The following is a 19,023-nucleotide window of genomic DNA, read 5'->3' as shown; positions in this document are numbered from 1 at the left end:
TCCAATTTCTCTCCTTTTTTTGTGTATATTTTTACTATCAAAGTTAGTTGTGATCATGAACTCGATAAACTTGAATCAGGAATATGTCTGCACAACTACCTGTAATGCGTCTCTGTAATTAAAGTACTTTCAGAATCAATTAGTGTGAGGTGGAAGTTCATGAACCCAAATGCCCAATATAACACCAGATACACTAGGTTGGTGTAAAGATGCCATCTTCTGTTCTTTAATATACCAATTGGAAAAGCAGAGAGAAACAGGTGTCCGTCCTAGATTACAGCCGGAGACTTCTCAGCAGGCCTCCTTCCTCGCAGAGAGCGGCTTTGGAATGGGAGTGGGCTGGGAGGAGGCAGAGGAGGCCGGGAAGCACAAATTCATGGCTCCCCAGCCTGAGTGTACCCGCGCGTTTCTGCGCTGGGTGACTCTAGGGGCCCAAGTTCTGTCCGGACCGGGGAGCGCGGTGGGGTAAGGACACGGCAATTCACCTCGCCAGCGGCTTTAGTGTCGCGGTCCCGAAACCGCGGAGCCTGACAGCTAAGCGGTCCAGCGCCAGGGGGCGACCAGCCCACGAAGCGGGGACTCGAGGAGGGACCGAGGGACGCGGGACGGCGGCTACTCTGCCGCGCTCTGCCCTTACCTCCAGGTAGTACAAGTCCACAGTAGTGATCTGCGAGTCCAGGAAATCTTCATAGGTGTTGAATTGAGTGACAATATTGTCCAAGGCCTTCAGCCCCTCTTCCTGATCCATGGCGGTATCCTCGGCCGAAGCTTCCCTAGCAACGGAAGCAGGAGGGCAGGATCAGGAGGCTCCACCCACTTCGTTCCTGCCAATCAGTTGAAGTCGGTGTGAGCTTTGAACGTTAATCCCACCCCCCGGCGGTTTGTTGCAGAGTTTCTGGCTTCTGCCTCACTCCTGGAAAACTTTCTGGAATTACCCACTCCAAGTTCAGGTCAGATACCCATCCACCGACTCAGGCTTCGCTGAACTGTTGAGCAACCAGAGAGGTGCAAACTGCAATCCAAAGTTAAAAAGTATGACACTGCCTAGATACTTAGACAAAATATTAGGAATCAGCTCCCAATTGCATTCTAAAACAATGTTATGCAAGACAAAAATACCGAGACATTTTGCAAAAAGAGTATCTCAAAAACAAGTATATCAAAATGGTGTTGTGACAAGGACAATAATAAAATAATGATTTTGTTAAATTATTTTTAAAGTTATAACAAAGGTAAATTATTGCTAATGTTTGTGTACAAGAAGCAATTTATGAAATTCCCAAAGGAAAGAAACTCAATCAAAAAAAGTCTTTGCAGACCTTTTTTGGCACCAAGTTCTTTCACTTATTTTACTATTTTAGCACAGTGAAAATTTTGCTGTGTTGAAGCTGTCCTTTTTAAAGAATAAAATATCTGTGAAATCTTATTAAATAAAGTCTTTTACTAAAGATTTTTTGTTTTCTTCAGAACAGTATTGTGTTTTTAAAATATGAATTTAAAGTAATCCAACATAGCAACTGGCAAAATATGTTCAGAACCAATCTTTGGATTTTAATATTTTACAAACCATCCTTGGGAATTAGCATATAATACAATGCTAAGCCTTTAATTGTTGCTCTCTAAGTATGTTTCTAATTCATCTTGAAGATTTTCACAGATTTGCTAACAAAATTTTAATGAAAACATCTGGTAAGATACTTCATTTCAGTTAGCTTTCCTAATTTAAAAAGTTCATCTTAAAAATTAGGATGTCATGAATTGCAAATTTTAAGTGATATAGACACAATATTTAGGGTGCTACTGACTTGGTTTTTTTGTTTAATGAATGTATTCTGACATGTTTTTAAAGATATTTTGGGCCCTATTTTTGAATGCAATTTAATTATTGAATTTGGGAAAACAAAAAGGAGATAAAACCTTGGACACTGGTAACCCATCAAAAGTAATAATAGGCCAGGTATAGTGACTCCCAGCACTTAGGGAGGCCGACGTGGGTGGATCACGAGGTCAGGAGTTCAAGACCAGACTGGCCAACATGGTGAAATTCCGTCTCTACTAAAATTACAAAAATTAGCTAGGCGTGATGGTGGGCGCCTGTAATCCCAGCTACTCAGGAAGCTGAGGCAGAAGAATCCTCCTATATCAAGATTTCATCACTTTTAAGAAACAGTAAATCATCTAGAGAATGTCTGGGTTTATTAAACTAGAGCACTTTAATGAAAAGGACCTATATGTTAGTAAAATGTGAGGTCATGGTTTGGCTATATATTGTTCTATTATGATCAATTGTGATTGTGCATTTTTTAGAGAAACCTCATTAAATTTGCCATTTGGTCAACAACTCTTTGATGAAGTAATCTCTACAGCATCTAAATTTAAACAATCATGAAATTATTTTCAGTCAATGAGTCTAGAAATGTCTTCTAACTCAAAACACTGAGGCTGATTTTCAGCAAATCAGCTTCTCTATTAATATTGAGAAAATTCATAAACTTATCCTTGTTCCTCGCAGTAAGGCTAGAATTAATAGTGAGTATAACTCAATTGTCCTTTTCTAAACTTTCAATTTAACTTCAGAACCACTTTCAGACCTGTGCTTGAGAAATGAAAGGGTGGCAACAAAGAGATTAGTAAGTTTCAGCAAGCTTCTCTTTTCATTGCAAAGCTTTTGTTATGATCAAGAAATACTTTATTTTGGATAACATGCATTCCTACTTCAAGTCCAAGATTTTTAAAGACTGAAACCTGGAATTTAGCACCAATCCAAGAAATTCCATTCTTTGCAAAAGGACAAAGAAGGATTATGTATATTCATAATAAAACTCCAAGATGTAAGAAAGAGGAAACATATGTTATGTAAGAATAACAAAATATATGCCAGATTTAAGGTACTTACTTGGTGGAAGTATATAAAAAAGCTTCAAATTAAACTCTATACTTTTATATTCCAAAATATTTGGCAATATACTATGATAGCTGAGACAGTGAAAGGAAAACATACTTTGTTGACATGATAGGACGGGAATGTTTCACTTATTATGTTAATAAGAACTTGAGGCTCTATTAAGATGTTCTATTAATATGTTATCATATTGTAGGGAAAAAAACATATACTTACTCTAATAGGACAAGAGATTTGTGTCTGGTGTTGCCCAACTGCTTGTTAACTATGACTGCAGATGAGGGCTATTGCTTAATCATCAGCCAAGGAGAGCTTTTTTGCACTTAGTAACAATGGTGACACTAAATTTACTTGAGCTATTTCTTGTGATGAGATCACTGGACTTCCTCACACTCTCAGTTATTCTAGGATGCTGGAATTCTGGTTCCACTGCTTCTCTGTCCTGGAGACACAATGTGTTCATGTGTCATAATCCAGGAGTTTGCTCCTGCCTTGTCACTCACAGTATAAAAGGAAAATTTCAGAAGAGAGAAATACAAGTATAAGATGGAATTTCTCCCAGGAATGGGGTTGACAGATGTCTGCAGCTAATAAAGATTGAAAACTACTACTCTGCTATGGGATAGATGATGGGTATGATAACCACAACCACCACTTCGGAACAGAGAAAAACTTGGGCTCTCTGTGGCTCTATAAGGCATTACCAAAAGCCTCACTGAAAATTCCCTCAAGCTTTTTGGCTACATGGAAATCAGCCTCTACCCTAAAACTCCACTCCCCCTGAGTGGGCAAACAATCAGAATATAGCACATGTGAATAGATGGCCACCACAATAAATGTGGAGCTGCCAGTTGCAAGGAGGTGTCCAGCATTGTCCTACAATCTATGTTATCTTTTTCTTCAATTCACTCTTACCTTCTACTATGGCTTTTTCCACTTTCTCCTCTCTCCTTAATCTTATATCACCCTTTCTCAAGGCAGATAAACTTAACTCTTATACCCAAAAGAAGTAAGTTATCACAATAGATTTCCCGCAGTCAAAAGCTGTATACAAGCTTATTCACATTCATATCAACGTTTTACTTCTTCCATTGTGTAAAGGAAGAGATTTACCTCCTCCCATACCTTCACTACACAGGTTCAGTCTCCTTCTGTCTTCTCAGGGTTTCTCATTTTAATTATTCCCTCTCTTTTTTGTTGTTAATTTATCTCTCCTCTCCCTCCCCACCCCAGCTCCTTTCCCATTTTAAAAATAAGCAAATGATCCCAAAAACCATCCTCACCTCCACAGACAACATTAGCTATAGGCTTTCCTGCCCTTTACAGGAAAGCTTTTGGAAAGAGCTGTCTACAGTCACTGTCTCCATTTCCTTACCTTCCACTTTCTGCCCGACCTATTCCAATCTGCTCCGCGATTTTCACCAAAGTCAATTATGACATCTTTGCCATTATGCCCAATAGACATTTTCTCTGTCCTCATACTGCTTGACATTTAGCAGCATTTGACCCTGTGATCACTCTCTTCTCTTCGAAATTCTCTCTCTTAGCTTCTGTCACATTACTTTGCACTGAGGTTTGTTAGTTGGTTGGTTGGTTGGTTGGTTTTCCATTAGCTGTTTCTTCTCAGTTCTCTTTGCTAGCTCCTTTTCTCCTTACCTAGCTTTTAAAAGTTGGAGAGTCTCAGGTCTCTTAGACCCTTTGCTGACTCTACACTTTTGTTACTTGGAGCTCTCACCCATACTCATTGCTTTACTTACTGCCTTACATGCATATGGTTCCTCTATCTATATAATTAACCAGGTCAGTCTTCCAATCACATATCTAACTGCCCAGCAGATGCCATTTGGATGTATAACATGTATAAATGAAAATTTTCCTCTTTTTGTGCCTTCTAATCTTGTTCCTCCTCCAGTGTTCCCTCTTTCAACACACAGGTTCCTCTCCTCTTAGTTGTTCATGTGAGAGACATGGAAGACAGTCTTGAACCTTACTTCTCCATCACCCCTGAAATGTAAGGCCTGTTATTTCCATCTCTCAAGTACTTCTCTTGAAGGCCTAAATTTCTCTCCAACCTAATTGACATTGGTTCCTTGCCGAAGCCAAAGTCTGGCACCTAAACTCCAAGAATATAATCTTTTCTGGTTTCCCTATACTCTTCTGGCCCCTTTCCATTCAACTCTTCAAAATGTAGTTAGTGTTTGTTTAAAAACACGGATCTCACCAGGCCTCTTTTAAAAACCTTAATTGGTTCCCCATTACCCTTAGGATAAAATAAAATTTTGTTTTGTCTTTTTGACATAGCTTATAAGTCATTCCACATCCTGACCTTCATCTGATACCCTCTACTGCACATGCTACATGTTCCAGCCACACCAGACTTTTTTCAGTTTTGAAAGGAGCCTCCACTTCTTTTGCTGCTGGGTCTCAAATATGCTGTTCCCTCTGTCTAGGACATTCTTTCACAGTACACACTTTTTCCATTTACCTATTAGCTCCCTATTATAGATCTCAGTATAGAGATCGAGATATAGTAGTCTTCTATGTTCCCAGAGCACTTTCTAAAGCACTTATCATTTGTTGCAATATCTTGATTATTATAAAGTATTTGACAAATGTCTATACTGCCTATTAGAATCTATGCACATAAAGGCAAAGACTATGTCAACCCTCTTCACCACTATATCCTCAGCATCTAACATAGTACCTGGAACATAATGATCCCTCAAAAGTATTTGCTAAATAAAATACTTTTTCTATATATTTCAGTCATTCATTTTGGAAACAAGGTGAAAGGCATTATAATCCATATGAGGGGTACCAAGAAAAACAACCTAAATTTTAGCACCTACATTTTAGAAAGGCACTTAGCAAAACAAATGTAATAAGAGCACAAGTCAGAATTCTTTTTGATAAACAGATATTTTGAAGCACTATGCAAACTCAGATGAGTGAAAAATTACTTCCAACTGGAAGTTGTCATGAAAATGTGATGACATGGCCTTTGTGCGGAATATGAAGTACTGAGATGGGGAGCTGGGACTCTGAATAAATGTCCATGTGACTGAATCTCATGTGCTAAAGTTTCAAGGTGAGAAAACGAGAGGTATGTTCAGGGAAGGGTGATGAGGGAAATTTATTTAGAGTGCAGGATATATGCAAGAGGGCAGAAAAATGGAAGGGCAAGTTAGAAGTAGACCACGCTGTGGTCTGTCTATTTAAGAAGCTTTAACCATACCCTCCAAGCAAAAGAGAGCCGAAAGAAGTGTTTGCAAAGACGTGATCATCAGAACTACAGTTTTAAAGATTATTCTGACAGCTGTAAATGACTGGAGGGGAGGTAGGAAGACACCTTAGGTCAGGAGACAGAAGAAAAGGGGAGGTTGAAATTAGGAGTAGCTGCAGGGGAGATGTACTTAAGAAACCTTTGGGAAAAGAATTTTACAGCTGGAGAATGATTTCAAGTTTATTGCACACTTTTTACCCTGAAGCAAAAGTCAGAAGATTTTCATTTTAGACCGAACTTTTACCTGCTCAAAATAAGAAATACAATGACATGGTTGGTTTTTAATGAAACGTTCCTGGTACATAATAAACTCAAATAATGAGGCACTGACTTGAGGATAAAAAAGAAATTCAGATAAAACCTTAGGAGAAAATAAAAGGAGACATCGTTGAAACCCCAGAGATGAGGTGGAAATAGGCTGCCTCTCTGAGAAATATATTTAGTTCTTCTAAAATAAGTGATAATCTCTATAGAATTCCTAAGAGCTTGATCTATTCTAAACCAACATCTTCTTTCTAGCTTCTGAGTACAATATCAAAGCTCATCAGGTACTCAAGATTTCTGCAGCCATGGTAATAATACAACTCCAGTCACAACTAAGCAGATACAGAAAGGGAAAAAAAATCACTAGACTTTCTAAGAAAAGCATTAAAGGAAGTGGTGCCGATTCCATTAGGAGCTAATTCAACTCATGCTCAGCTCTACTTCTCTAGGATATCAAATATTCTTTGGCTACAGATTCATTAATCACAATAAAAATGTTTTGATCCATCTTTCCTACTCACTCTCACTTACTGAAGCAAAAGTAAAACTTACTTACCTCAGTAATCAGTAATGTAAATTACCTCATTAAGGTAAAGTCACCAAAGAGTCAGGAACTATGCTAGGCTTTGAGAGTGCAACCAAAACATAACACCTTATTCTTTAAATCTTCAAGGATATTATCATTTAGGGAAGACAGAAGGAGGACCTGAACTAGTAGTTGGCTGAATGAAGGAAAGGAAGAAGATGAACTAAGCAAACTGGAGATATAAATATGTAAACAAGTGAGAAAAATAAAAATTTACAGGAGCGATGATAACATGTATGTATGTATAGAGTGTACAGCTGGGGTATCCAATCTTTGGGCTTCCCTGGGCCACACTGGAAGAAGAATTATCTTGGGCCACACATAAAATACACTAACACTAACAATGGCTGATGAGCTAAAAACAAAAAAATCGCAAAAAAAAAAATCTTACATTGTTTTAAGAAAGCTTATGAATATGTATCAGACTGCATTTAAAGCCATCTTGGGCTGCACGTGGCACACGGGCTGCAAGTTTGACAAGCTTGGTGTACAGAGTGGAAAATACATGAGAAAAAAATTGATTCTATACCATAGAATGCAAGAATGATGTGTTTTAAGAAATCCATAGGAAATAATTTTGTATTCTGGAAAACAATGAGTTAGGACTGTATGGCCTCTGAGGGCACATCTAGCTTCAAAATTCTGTGATAATATTCTAACTTAAACTTTCAACAAGTGTTCAGATTTAGCCTACAGGAAATCACTCAGAAGAGAGGAAAACAGTGGAATTTTGTCATATCGTGCACTTTGCTGGAAGAAAGCACAGGATTTTACTAAATTAATTCACGACCACAAGTCTCAACATACTTGGCAATACCAACACACTGTCTTAGTGGTTTATTTTTTTAATACATTTTACATATTTTTTCCTACTCAAAATTGTCATCTTCCTTCTGTCTTACTCCTCATTCCCTTGAGCATCACCCTGCCCCCACCCCACCTACCCACCCAATACAACCCTACCTACACTTGTTCTTAGGTATTAATCTTGTCCTTTGTTATGATGAATATAATATTCCTATCATATGCAACCTATGTCCTCCAATTCTCTGGATATCATCCTCTCTCACTTTCCCGAGGATTTCATCCTGCTGCCAGTCACATTCTCCCAAGCTTTATCCATTTCTCCCACTCTGGGTCACCCCAACAGCATACAAGGACATTCTAGAATCTCATGTCTTTAAAAGAAGTGAACTCCTTTGACCCCATGTTTTGTTTCAATTACTGTCATTTTTATTTTCACCTTATTAAAAAAACTTATTGAAAGAGTAATCTATATTTATCATCACCCCTTCCTCATCTCCCTGTTCTCTTCTAAGCTTTCTCCAACCAAAATTTTCCCCCACCACTTGACTAAGATTGTTTTTTTCTAGGTCGCCAATTACTTTCTTGTTTTCAAATCACAGGGATGTGACTCTACTCCTAATGTACTTGACCTTTCAGTGGCATTAAGCACAGCTTGCTGGTCATTCATAAAATACCTTCTTCTCTTAGCTTCCATAATACCGCACTCATACTACCTGTTCTTATTAGCGTAACTTGTTAATTCCACCACCTTGGCTAAACTTCTACATGTTTGGATGTTCCAGAGCTTAATCCTGGGCCCACACCTCTTCTAATTTATAACCTCTCCCCCTTTGCCTCACACTGCACATCTAATCCACCAGCTAGTTTAGCTTTCGCAACTTCTATATATATATAACTTCTCTCTCTCTCTCTCTCTCTCTCTCTATATATATATATATATATATATATATATATAATCCATTCACTGCTTTCCCTTTTTACTAATTTCATCTCAATGCACCCAGCCATCATTTTTTTGCCTGGACAACTATAATAGCCTCCTAAATGGCTTCTTTACTTTCCCTTTTGCTTCCTTCCTTAATCCAGACTCCACACAGTAGCCAGAGAATTTCATTTAAAAATGCATATCAGATCATGTCACTCTCCCGTTTAAATCCTCATTGACTTCCACTGCAGTTAGAATAAAATCCAAAGTCATTCCCTTGGCTTATGAAGCCCTACATTTCTTCTCATCCTGGCTGTTTTTCTGGTCTTATCTCTTACTTCACGCTACCTCAATCCCACTCTACCTGATGGCCATGCTGTTTTCTTTCTCTTCCCAGAATCTATTATGCTTGGTCATGTCTTCTTGGCCTAGAATGCCATCTCTCCTTTCCTGCCCCAGTGTTTGAATAGCTGGCTCCTTTTTGTCCTTCTGATATCAGGATGTCAAAGATACCTTAGGGCATATGCTAAAGTCCCAGGCCAAAGTAACCAAGTCAATCTTCATTACATCTTATTATATGATCTGCTGCATCATACTAGTCACATATTGGTCAAGTTCATTTGTTGGAATGCAGACTCTATGTAGCAAAGATAACGTCTGCCTAGTGATCACTACTATATGCTCAGAATCAGTAACAGCACCTGGAACCTACCAGGTTCCACTCAGTAAAGATTTAATGATGAAAAAATGCAAGTTTTATAATACAAATATATAAAATTATGAAAACAATTTTATAACAATCATTTGATAGTCTAGAAGACTACACAAAGTTTAAAATATAATTTTGTAATTATGGATACACTTATAAACAATGAAGTTTTATAAAATTAATCATTTGATATTTTTAAAAAGGCTACCCAAAGGAATTTAAAATCAGAGAATGTTGTTGAAACTGAACACCAACTGTACCTACATTTATTTCTAATAGGCTTCTCTGAGTCCACTGATTCCCATAAGAAAGCACTTAGTACCTCAAGGAAACTATAGAAAGTAGTCAGAAGAAACCGCAGGCCAGCTATAGTCTGAGAGTGTTTTCTATTGTGATTGGCCATTCTGGCATAAAAATCTTAGTGAGTGGCTCATTATCATCATTTCTGCTCCCAACCACTCTGCCAGCATCACACCACTGTAGCGACTATGCCCCATCTCCTCAGAATGCAACATATTGGCATAATGAACATAAAGTCTCAAGTCATCTGTGAATTTATAGCTGAAATATACTGAATATGTATATACTTCCCAGCTCTTACCTATCACACTAGCTTTTATTCCCACCTGTCTTCTTCATTTTCTTTTTCCAATCTTTTCAAGGATTTGACATGAACAGACCACAGGTTGCTGTATTATAGGATACAGACATACACACACAGGCAATGCACACACACACCACAATCCCATAGAGATGCAAAAATAAATGCAAGGATACAGTTCAAAGCCATCATTCGAACACAACATATACACCTTACAGATGGAAGATATGGACAACTAGATTATGGAATTAATTACCTTCCAGGATCTAATACTGACAGTTTCAAAAAGAACTGCTTTACATGCAGCTAATTGAAATAAACAGGAAATGGAAATACTAGTCACAAATAGGAAGATAATTTTTGAACAAGACTATCTTATATATCTGGCTTGGATAAATTTTAACCTATGGGTAGGAGCTTCTGAACAGTTATTACACCAATCTGTATCTGCATTCAGTTCAGCTAGTAGGGCTGCAGCTGACTTTATCTTCTTGTAAAGACTCAATTTCAGGTATAGGGCCCTAGAACATAGTACAAGAAGATACTCTTTCCTTCATCTATAGATACTTAGAAATTAGGACTATTTTCTACATTCTAGCTGTTAAGAATGGCTTTATTTTAAAAGTCTGCCTCCAGAATATATGCCCAGATGGCCAGCCAGTCACGTAACAAGTGAAATTAAATTTTCCAAAAACATGGTATGATTTCTAAGAAACAACATGGCAGTGGAATTAAAATGGCTAAATTGGAACCAAGGATGTTACTTATTGAGATAGAAAAGGTCCTTCATATATTAATTTAGAAGGACATTAACTGTTGTCATTGTAGAAAATAAATTTATGTACCACCAGCAGTTTAATTTTCAAATGCAAAAATGGATAAGATGGGTATTATTTTTAGGAAAGTTCAGACACAACTACAGGTAATTACGCCAAATAATCTGAAATATACTGATATCTCAGAACATATTTATTAATAAAAATGAAAAGTTGTTATAAATAGATACTATTATCATTTGCCAAAATGATGTGGTTGACACACAAATACATTGATTTCATAACCAAGAGTAGGTAATTCCAGCTACCTACTGTGTTTCAACAGAAGGACCTTAAAAGTAAACTTATTTAATAGACACAACACAAATATGTACTGTGTGACCATATTAAAGCGTGCCCAGTTGTTGCCTTTTTTGCCAGGATTTCATTAATGTTTTTATTTTTCTGATTGTTTATTTGTTTGTTTGTTTTGAGACAGTCTCTCTCTGTCACCTAGGCTACAGTGCAGTGCCATGATCTTGGCTCACTGCAACCTCCGCCTCCCGGGTTCAAGTGATTCTCCTGCCACAGCCTACTGCGTAGCTGGGACTACAGGCACATGCCACCATGCCCAACTAATTTTTGTATTTTTAGTAGAGACGGGGTTTTGCCATGTTGGCCAGGCTGGTCTCAAACTCCTGACCTCAGGTGATCCATCCCCCTCGGCCTCCCAAAGTGCTGGGATTACAGGCATGAGCCACCACTCCCAGCCTCTGATTCTTTTTTTACCTCGCCCTCCTAAAACTTCCCCTGTTCCACATCCATTCAGAACATCTCCTATCATGTAAATATTCCAATATATAACTGCCAGCACTTTTGTTAAAAAAGATTGTTGATTATTCTCAGAATTTCAAATTTCTTTGTAAATGGTTTTCTCTCAGAGTTCATCAGTGTTAGTATCCCTGATTTCCATGATAGAATATCGAGACAGAGGAGCAACACCACTGCCATGGCTGCCAGTGAGTCTGTGACAACATTAGGACCAAAGCTTTAAAATGTGACTCTAGACGCATGCCTATCAATAACTAAATGCATTAATAGTGATAGATTAGGTCTCCACTTACGATATCATGTATAATGCACCATGCTTAATTTTCCCCTTTTCTTTTACCATGTAGTTTTACGAGCCAATTAGTGGACTTTGAGAATTTTTGTAAAAGGCTGACAATAAAAATTGATTGCAGAGTACTTTTAGAGCCTTTGATAATAACCACCCTGAAGAGCAAAACAGTTATACTCCCATGTGGTTTCATGTTTCCCAGTGGAATACATATTCCAGGAAAAGTATACATGTAGCATAAAACCGATTCCTGAGTTTTTAATGTAGTTCAAGAATATTGTTTCTTCACGTGGACACAGGGAGGGGAACATCACATACCGGGGCCTGTCGGGGGGTTGGGGGCAAGGGGAGTGAGAGCATTAGGACAAATGCCTAATGCATGTGAGGCTTAAAACCTAGATGATGGGTTGATAGGAGCAGCAAACCACCATGGCCACACGTATACCTGTGTAACAAACCTGCACGTTCTGCACATGTATCCCAGAACTTAAAGTAAAATTTAAAAAAAGAAATATTGTTTCTTACACAGGTTAAAGAACCAGTAATCACCTTGAAGCATTATTACAATGGAAGCTATCAAAAACAATGTGACTATTGGCAATCACTCTAATTAACCTAAAACTTGTGTATCTAATTATTCATACACAGAGGGAAATCTAACTGTTAATTTAAAACAGACTAAAAATATAAGTAATTAGAAATAAAAGTAAAACTCCCACTGATTTCTGGAAGATTGACCTGCATAATTATTCAAGAGTGAAGAATAATTTTATGTTTACAAAATATTTGCGTACTATATAGGTTTATATAATTTATTGACTATTATAATATACATGATTACATAACTAATTTGTTCCTCCATATGTTAATCAATTCTAATTAGCAGCTTTTTAGGGCTAATGTACTTTTTATGTAGGTCTTTGGATACTAACAGAAGTAAAAATTTACTAAATCCTTTGATTTGATCAAGAAAAAAGTAACACAATCGTTTTGAAAAGCTAATACTCAAAAAATACCCAGTGTGGGTCTAGTTTTTAGAAAATCAAGGTTCAATTCTAATTCTTCCATTTATTTGTTTGTCTTACTTTCTCTATTGAAGAACAGTGATAATACATGACAGCTTTCTACAAGTCATAGCTAAACAGTAAAGTTAACTATGAGAAATGAACTGCATAAAACAAAGACCAGGTTTTCTGCTTTTTTTTCTAAGTAATGTTGGTCTCTTCAACCCATGAGGTCTGCACCCAAGACATCAGAGAACTGCCAGCTTCCAATCACTGTTTAGGAGTTTGGTCCAGAACCAATTGACCTGATCTATATGCTTCATCCCAACCAGCTTCTGACATTTGTATCACTGGTGAAATTTGTCATTCTTCCATTTACAGTCTAACATTGCTATTCTGCCCCATATTCTACCCTACTTTCTTAGCTATGTTGTTGACTCTTGCTTCTGGCTTGAGGATGTATTTTTCTTCTGTCTATATTGCTTTATCTTTCTCTGAGTAATGCATTTAGCTCAACCTCCTGTGGGTGGCACTCCTGCCTGAGTCTCTCCAGACAGAGAACAAGATCCAGTCACTGCTTCTCTTCTGTCTGCCAAAGGTGCCCTGCAGGATCAACTTCACCCACAGGTGAAGGCTGTAATGTGGTGTGATTTGAAGGGCATCAGGCCTGCCAGCCAAAACTCCCCTGGCAGTCTACCTGAAATTCCAGCCAAAGATCATTAGTGTTGCTTCTTAAAATAACTTTGTTATTTTGAATCTGAATACTTTCAGCCCCTATTCCTACCTTTTCCTACTGAAATGATTGTTTATTTGTACATGATTACTGAAAACTCAAAGTTTCTTCAGATTTCAATAATAGTGATAGCAGAACAGACAGTGCTTGGTAAGCAGGATTTTTGTGTTTCTTGTAATCTGTTTATATCCCCTTGACTCTACTTTAGTATTTAAGAGAAAAAAAAAGTATTTTAAGAAGTTGGCCTTCTCACTAAGGGCAAGGGATTGTACAAGCACAGGGGAATGGTAATAGAAGTGATGGCAACTGTAACCAAAATGAGAAAAATCCAAGCAGACACATACAGGAAAGTATCAAGACTGAGTCCCACCAGATGATTCTGCTGCCTAAAACCTGGGATGTCGTGAATTGTTGTGGTTGTTGTTGTTGCTGTTGTTGCTGTTTTGTTGCAGTGATTGGGAAGCCTTTTATTTACCCAAGGAGAAGGGATATTCATTTAGCAGCTCGGCTGCAGATGTTCCTCTCCCCAAGCCCTTTTACACAGGTGTGTAAATGGGAACTTTTTTTTTTTTTTTTATTATACTTTAGGGTTTTAGGGTACATGTGCACAATGTGCAGGTTTGTTACATATGTATCCATGTGCCATGTTGATGTCCTGCACCCATTAACTCGTCATTTAGCATTAGGTGTATCTCCTAATGCTGTCCCTCCCCCCTCCCCCCACCCCACAACAGTCCCCGGAGTGTGATGTTCACCTTCCTGTGTCCATGAGTTCTCATTGTTCAATTCCCACCTATGAGTGAGAACATGCGGTGTTTGGTTTTTTGTCCTTGCGATAGTTTACTGAGAATGATGTTTTCCAGTTTCATCCATGTCCCTACAAAGGACACGAACTCATCATTTTTTATGGCTGCATAGTATTCCATGGTGTATATGTGCCACATTTTCTTAATCCAGTCTATCGTTGTTGGACATTTGGGTTGGTTCCAACTCTTTGCTATTGTGAATAGTGCCGCAATAAACATACGTGTGCATGTGTCTTTATAGCAGCATGATTTATAGTCCTTTGGGTATATACCCAGTAATGGGATGGCTGGGTCAAATGGTATTTCTAGTTCGAGATCCCTGAGGAATCGCCACACTGACTTCCACAATGGTTGAACTAGTTTACAGTCCCACCAACAGTGTAAAAGTGTTCCTATTTCTCCACATCCTCTCCAGCACCTGTTGTTTCCTGATTTTTTAATGATGGCCATTCTAACTGGTGTGAGATGGTATCTCACTGTGGTTTTGATTTGCATTTCTCTGATGGCCAGTGATGATGAGCATTTCTTCATGTGTTTTCTGGCTGCATAAATGTCTTCTTTTGAGAAGTGTCTGTTCATGTCCTCTGCCCACTTTTTGATGGGGTTGTTTGTTTTTTTCTTGTAAATTTGTTTGAGTTCATTATAGATTCTGGATATTAGCCCTTTGTCAGATGAGTAGGTTGCAAAAATTTTCTCCCATTCTGTAGGTTGCCTGTTAATTCTGATGATAGTTTCTTTTGCTGTGCAGAAGCTCTTTAGTTTAATGAGATCCCATTTGTCGATTTTGGCTTTTGTTGCCATTGCTTTTGGTGTTTTAGACATGAAGTCCTTGCCCACGCCTATGTCCTGAATGGTATTGCCTAGGTTTTCTTGTAGGATTTTAATGGTTTTAGGTCTAACATATAAGTCTTTAATCCATCTTGAATTAATTTTTGTATAAGGTGTAAGGAAGGGATCCAGTTGCAGCTTTCTACATATGGCTAGCCAGTTTTCCCAGCACCATTTATTAAATAGGGAATCCTTTCCCCATTTCTTGTTTTTGTCAGGTTTGTCAAAGATCAGATAGTTGTAGCTATGCGGCATCATTTCTGAGGGCTCTGTTCTGTTCCATTGATCTATGTCTCTGTTGTGGTACCAGTACCATGCTGTTTTGGTTACTGTAGCCTTGTAGTATAGTTTAAAGTCAGGTAGCGTGATGCCTCCAGCTTTGTTCTTTTGGCTTAGGATTGACTTGGCGATGCGGGCTCTTTTTTGGTTCCATATGAACTTTAAAGTAGTTTTTTCCAATTCTGTGAAGAAAGTCATTGGTAGCTTGATGGGGATGGCATTGAATCTATAAATTACCTTGGGCAGTATGGCCATTTTCAGATATTGATTCTTCCAACCCATGAGCATGGAATGTTCTTCCATTTGTTTGTATCCTCTTTTATTTCATTGAGCAGTGGTTTGTAGTTCTCCTTGAAGAGGTCCTTCACATCCCTTGTAAGTTGGATTCCTAGGTATTTTATTCTCTTTGAAGCAATTGTGAATGGGAGTTCACTCATGATTTGGCTCTCTGTTTGTCTGTTATTGGTGTACAAGAATGCTTGTGATTTTTGTACATTAATTTTGTATCCTGAGACTTCGCTGAAGTTGCTAATCAGCTTAAGGAGATTTTGGGCTGAGACAATGGGGTTTTCTAGATATACAATCATGTCATCTGCAAACAGGGACAATTTGACTTCCTCTTTTCCTAATTGAATACCTTTTATTTCCTTCTCCTGCCTGATTGCTCTGGCCAGAACTTCCAGCACTATGTTGAACAGGAGCGGTGAGAGAGGGCATCCCTGTCTTGTGCCAGTTTTCAGAGGGAATGCTTCCAGTTTTTGCCCATTCAGTATGATATTGGCTGTGGGTTTGTCGTAGATAGCTCTTATTATTTTGAGATACGTCCCATCAATACCTAATTTATTGAGAGTTTTTAGCATGAAGGGTTGTTGAATTTTGTCAAAGGCCTTTTCTGCATCTATTGAGATAATCATGTGGTTTTTGTCTTTGGTTCTGTTTATATGTTGGATTACATTTATTGATTTGCGTATGTTGAACCAGCCTTGCATCCCAGGGATGAAGCCCACTTGATCATGGTGGATAAGCTTTTTGATGTGCTGCTGGATTCGGTTTGCCAGTATTTTATTGAGGATTTTTGCATCAATGTTCATCAAGGATATTGGTCTGAAATTCTCTTTTTTGGTTATGTCTCTGCCAGGTTTTGGTATCAGGACGATGCTGGCTTCATAAAATGTGTTAGGGAGGATTCCCTCTTTTTCTATCGATTGGAATAGTTTCAGAAGGAATGGTACCAGTTCCTCCTTGTACCTCTGGTAGAATTCGGCTGTGAATCCATCAGGTCCTGGACTCTTTTTGGTTGGTAAGCTATTGATTATTGCCACAATTTCAGAACCTGTTATTGGTCTATTCAGAGATTCAATTTCTTCCTGGTTTAGTCTTGGGAGGGTGTATTTGTCGAGGAATTTATCCATTTCTTCTAGATTTTCTAGTTTATTTGCATAGAGGTGTTTGTAGTATTCTCTGATGGTAGATTGTATTTCTGTGAGATCGGTGGTGATATCCCCTTTTTCGTTTTTTATTGCATCTATTTGATTCTTCTCTCTTTTCTTCTTTATTAGTCTTGCTAGCGGTCCATCAATTTTGTTGATCTTTTCAAAAAACCAGCTCCTGGATTCATTAATTTTTTGAAGGGTTTTTTGTGTCTCTATTTCCTTCAGTTCTGCTCTGATTTTAGTTATTTCTAGCCTTCTGCTAGCTTTTGAATGTGTTTGCTCTTGCTTTTCTAGTTCTTTTAATTGTGATGTTAGGGAGTCAATTTTGGATCTTTCCTGCTTTCTCTTGTGGGCATTTAGTGCTATAAATTTCCCTCTACACACTGCTTTGAATGTGTCCCAGAGATTCTGGTATGTTGTGTCTTTGTTCTCGTTGGTTTCAAAGAACATCTTTATTTCTGCCTTCATTTCATTATGTACCCAATAGTCATTCAGGAGCAGGTTGTTCAGTTTCCATGTAGTAGAGCGGTTTTGAGTGAGTTTCTTAATCCTGAGTTCTAGTTTGATTGCACTGTGGTCTGAGAGACAGTTTGTTATAATTTCTGTTCTTTTACATTTGCTGAGGAGAGCTTTACTTCCAACTATGTGGTCAATTTTGGAATAGGTGTGGTGTGGTGCTGAAAAAAATGTATATTCTGTTGACTTGGGGTGGAGAGTTCTGTAGATGTCTATTAGGTCCACTTTATGTAGAGCTGAGTTCAATTCCTGGATATCCTTGTTAACTTTCTGTCTCGTTGATCTGTCTAATGCTGACAGTGGGGTGTTAAAATCTCCCATTATTATTGTGTGGGAGTTTAAGTCCCTTAGTAGGTCACTCAGGACTTGCTTTATGAATCTGGGTGCTCCTGTGTTGGGTGCATATATATTTAGGATAGTTAGCTCTTCTTGATGAATTGATCCCTTTACCATTATGTAATGGCCTTCTTTGTCTCTTTTGATCTTTGTTGGTTTAAAGTCTATTTTATCAGAGACTAGGATTGCAACCCCTGCCTTTTTTTGTTTTCCAGTTGCTTGATAGATCTTCCTCCATCCCTTTATTTTGAGTCTATGTGTGTCTCTGCATGTGAGATGGGTTTCCTGAATACAGCACACTGATGGGTCCTGACTCCTTATCCAGTTTGCCAGTCTGTGTCTTTTGAATGGAGCATTTAGCCCATTTACATTTAACGTTAATATTGTTATGTGTGAATCTGATCCTGTCATTATGATGTTAGTTGGTTATTTTGCTCGTTAGTTGCTATAGTTTCTTCCTAGTCTCGATGGTCTTTACAATTTGGCATGTTTTTGCAGTGGCTGGTACCGGTTGTTCCTTTCCATGTTTAGTGCTTCCTTCAGGAGCTCTTTTAGGGCAGGCCTGGTGGTGACAAAATCACTCAGCGTTTGCTTGTCTGTAAAGTGTTTTATTTCTCCTTCACTTATGAAGCTTAGTTTGGCGGGATAGGAGATTCTGGGTTGAAAATTCTTTTCTTTAAGAATGTTGAATATCGGCCCCCACTCTCTTCTGGCTTGTAGAGTTTCTGCTGAGAGATCAGCTGTTAGTCTGATGGGCTTCCCTTTGTGGGTAACCCGACCTTTCTCTCTGGCTGCCCTTAACATTTTTTCTTTCATTTCAACTTTGGTGAATCTGACAATAATGTGTCTTGGAGTTGCCCTTCTCGAGGAGTATCTTTGTGGCGTTCTCTGTATTTCCTGAATCTGAATGCTGGCCTGCCTTGCTAGATTGGGGAAGTTCTCCTGGATAATATCTTGCAGAGTGTTTCCAACTTGGTTCCATTCTCCCCATCATTTTCAGGTACACCAATCAGACGTAGGTTTGGTCTTTTCACATAGTCTCCCAAGAAAAATGGGAACCTTTTATTGCAAAAGGATTTCCAGAGTTTTCAAGGACAGAACCGAGGGCTTACCTGGGGCCAAGGTAACCCCATGCC

At 38.3% G+C, this 19,023-nt stretch overlaps 1 protein-coding gene across 2 annotated transcripts in view; it reads right to left on the bottom strand.

The window, feature by feature from the left end:
• CFAP299 (cilia and flagella associated protein 299) overlaps nt 1-974 on the bottom strand; it is a 659,626-nt gene extending 658,652 nt beyond the window's left edge. For both annotated transcript variants that reach the window (XM_003265806.4, XM_003265805.3), the window contains exon 1: nt 638-974. In XM_003265806.4, the coding sequence (XP_003265854.1) occupies nt 638-748 (111 nt within the window). In that variant the 5' untranslated portion in view covers nt 749-974. The remainder of the gene's footprint in view (nt 1-637) is intronic.
• Nucleotides 975-19,023: the final 18,049 nt, after the last annotated feature.

This window comes from Nomascus leucogenys, chromosome 9 (genome assembly GCF_006542625.1).
Source record: "Nomascus leucogenys isolate Asia chromosome 9, Asia_NLE_v1, whole genome shotgun sequence".
Lineage (NCBI taxonomy): Eukaryota > Metazoa > Chordata > Mammalia > Primates > Hylobatidae > Nomascus > Nomascus leucogenys.
Note: the sequence above shows the minus strand (reverse complement) of the source record. Positions and strands in the feature narration are given on the sequence as shown.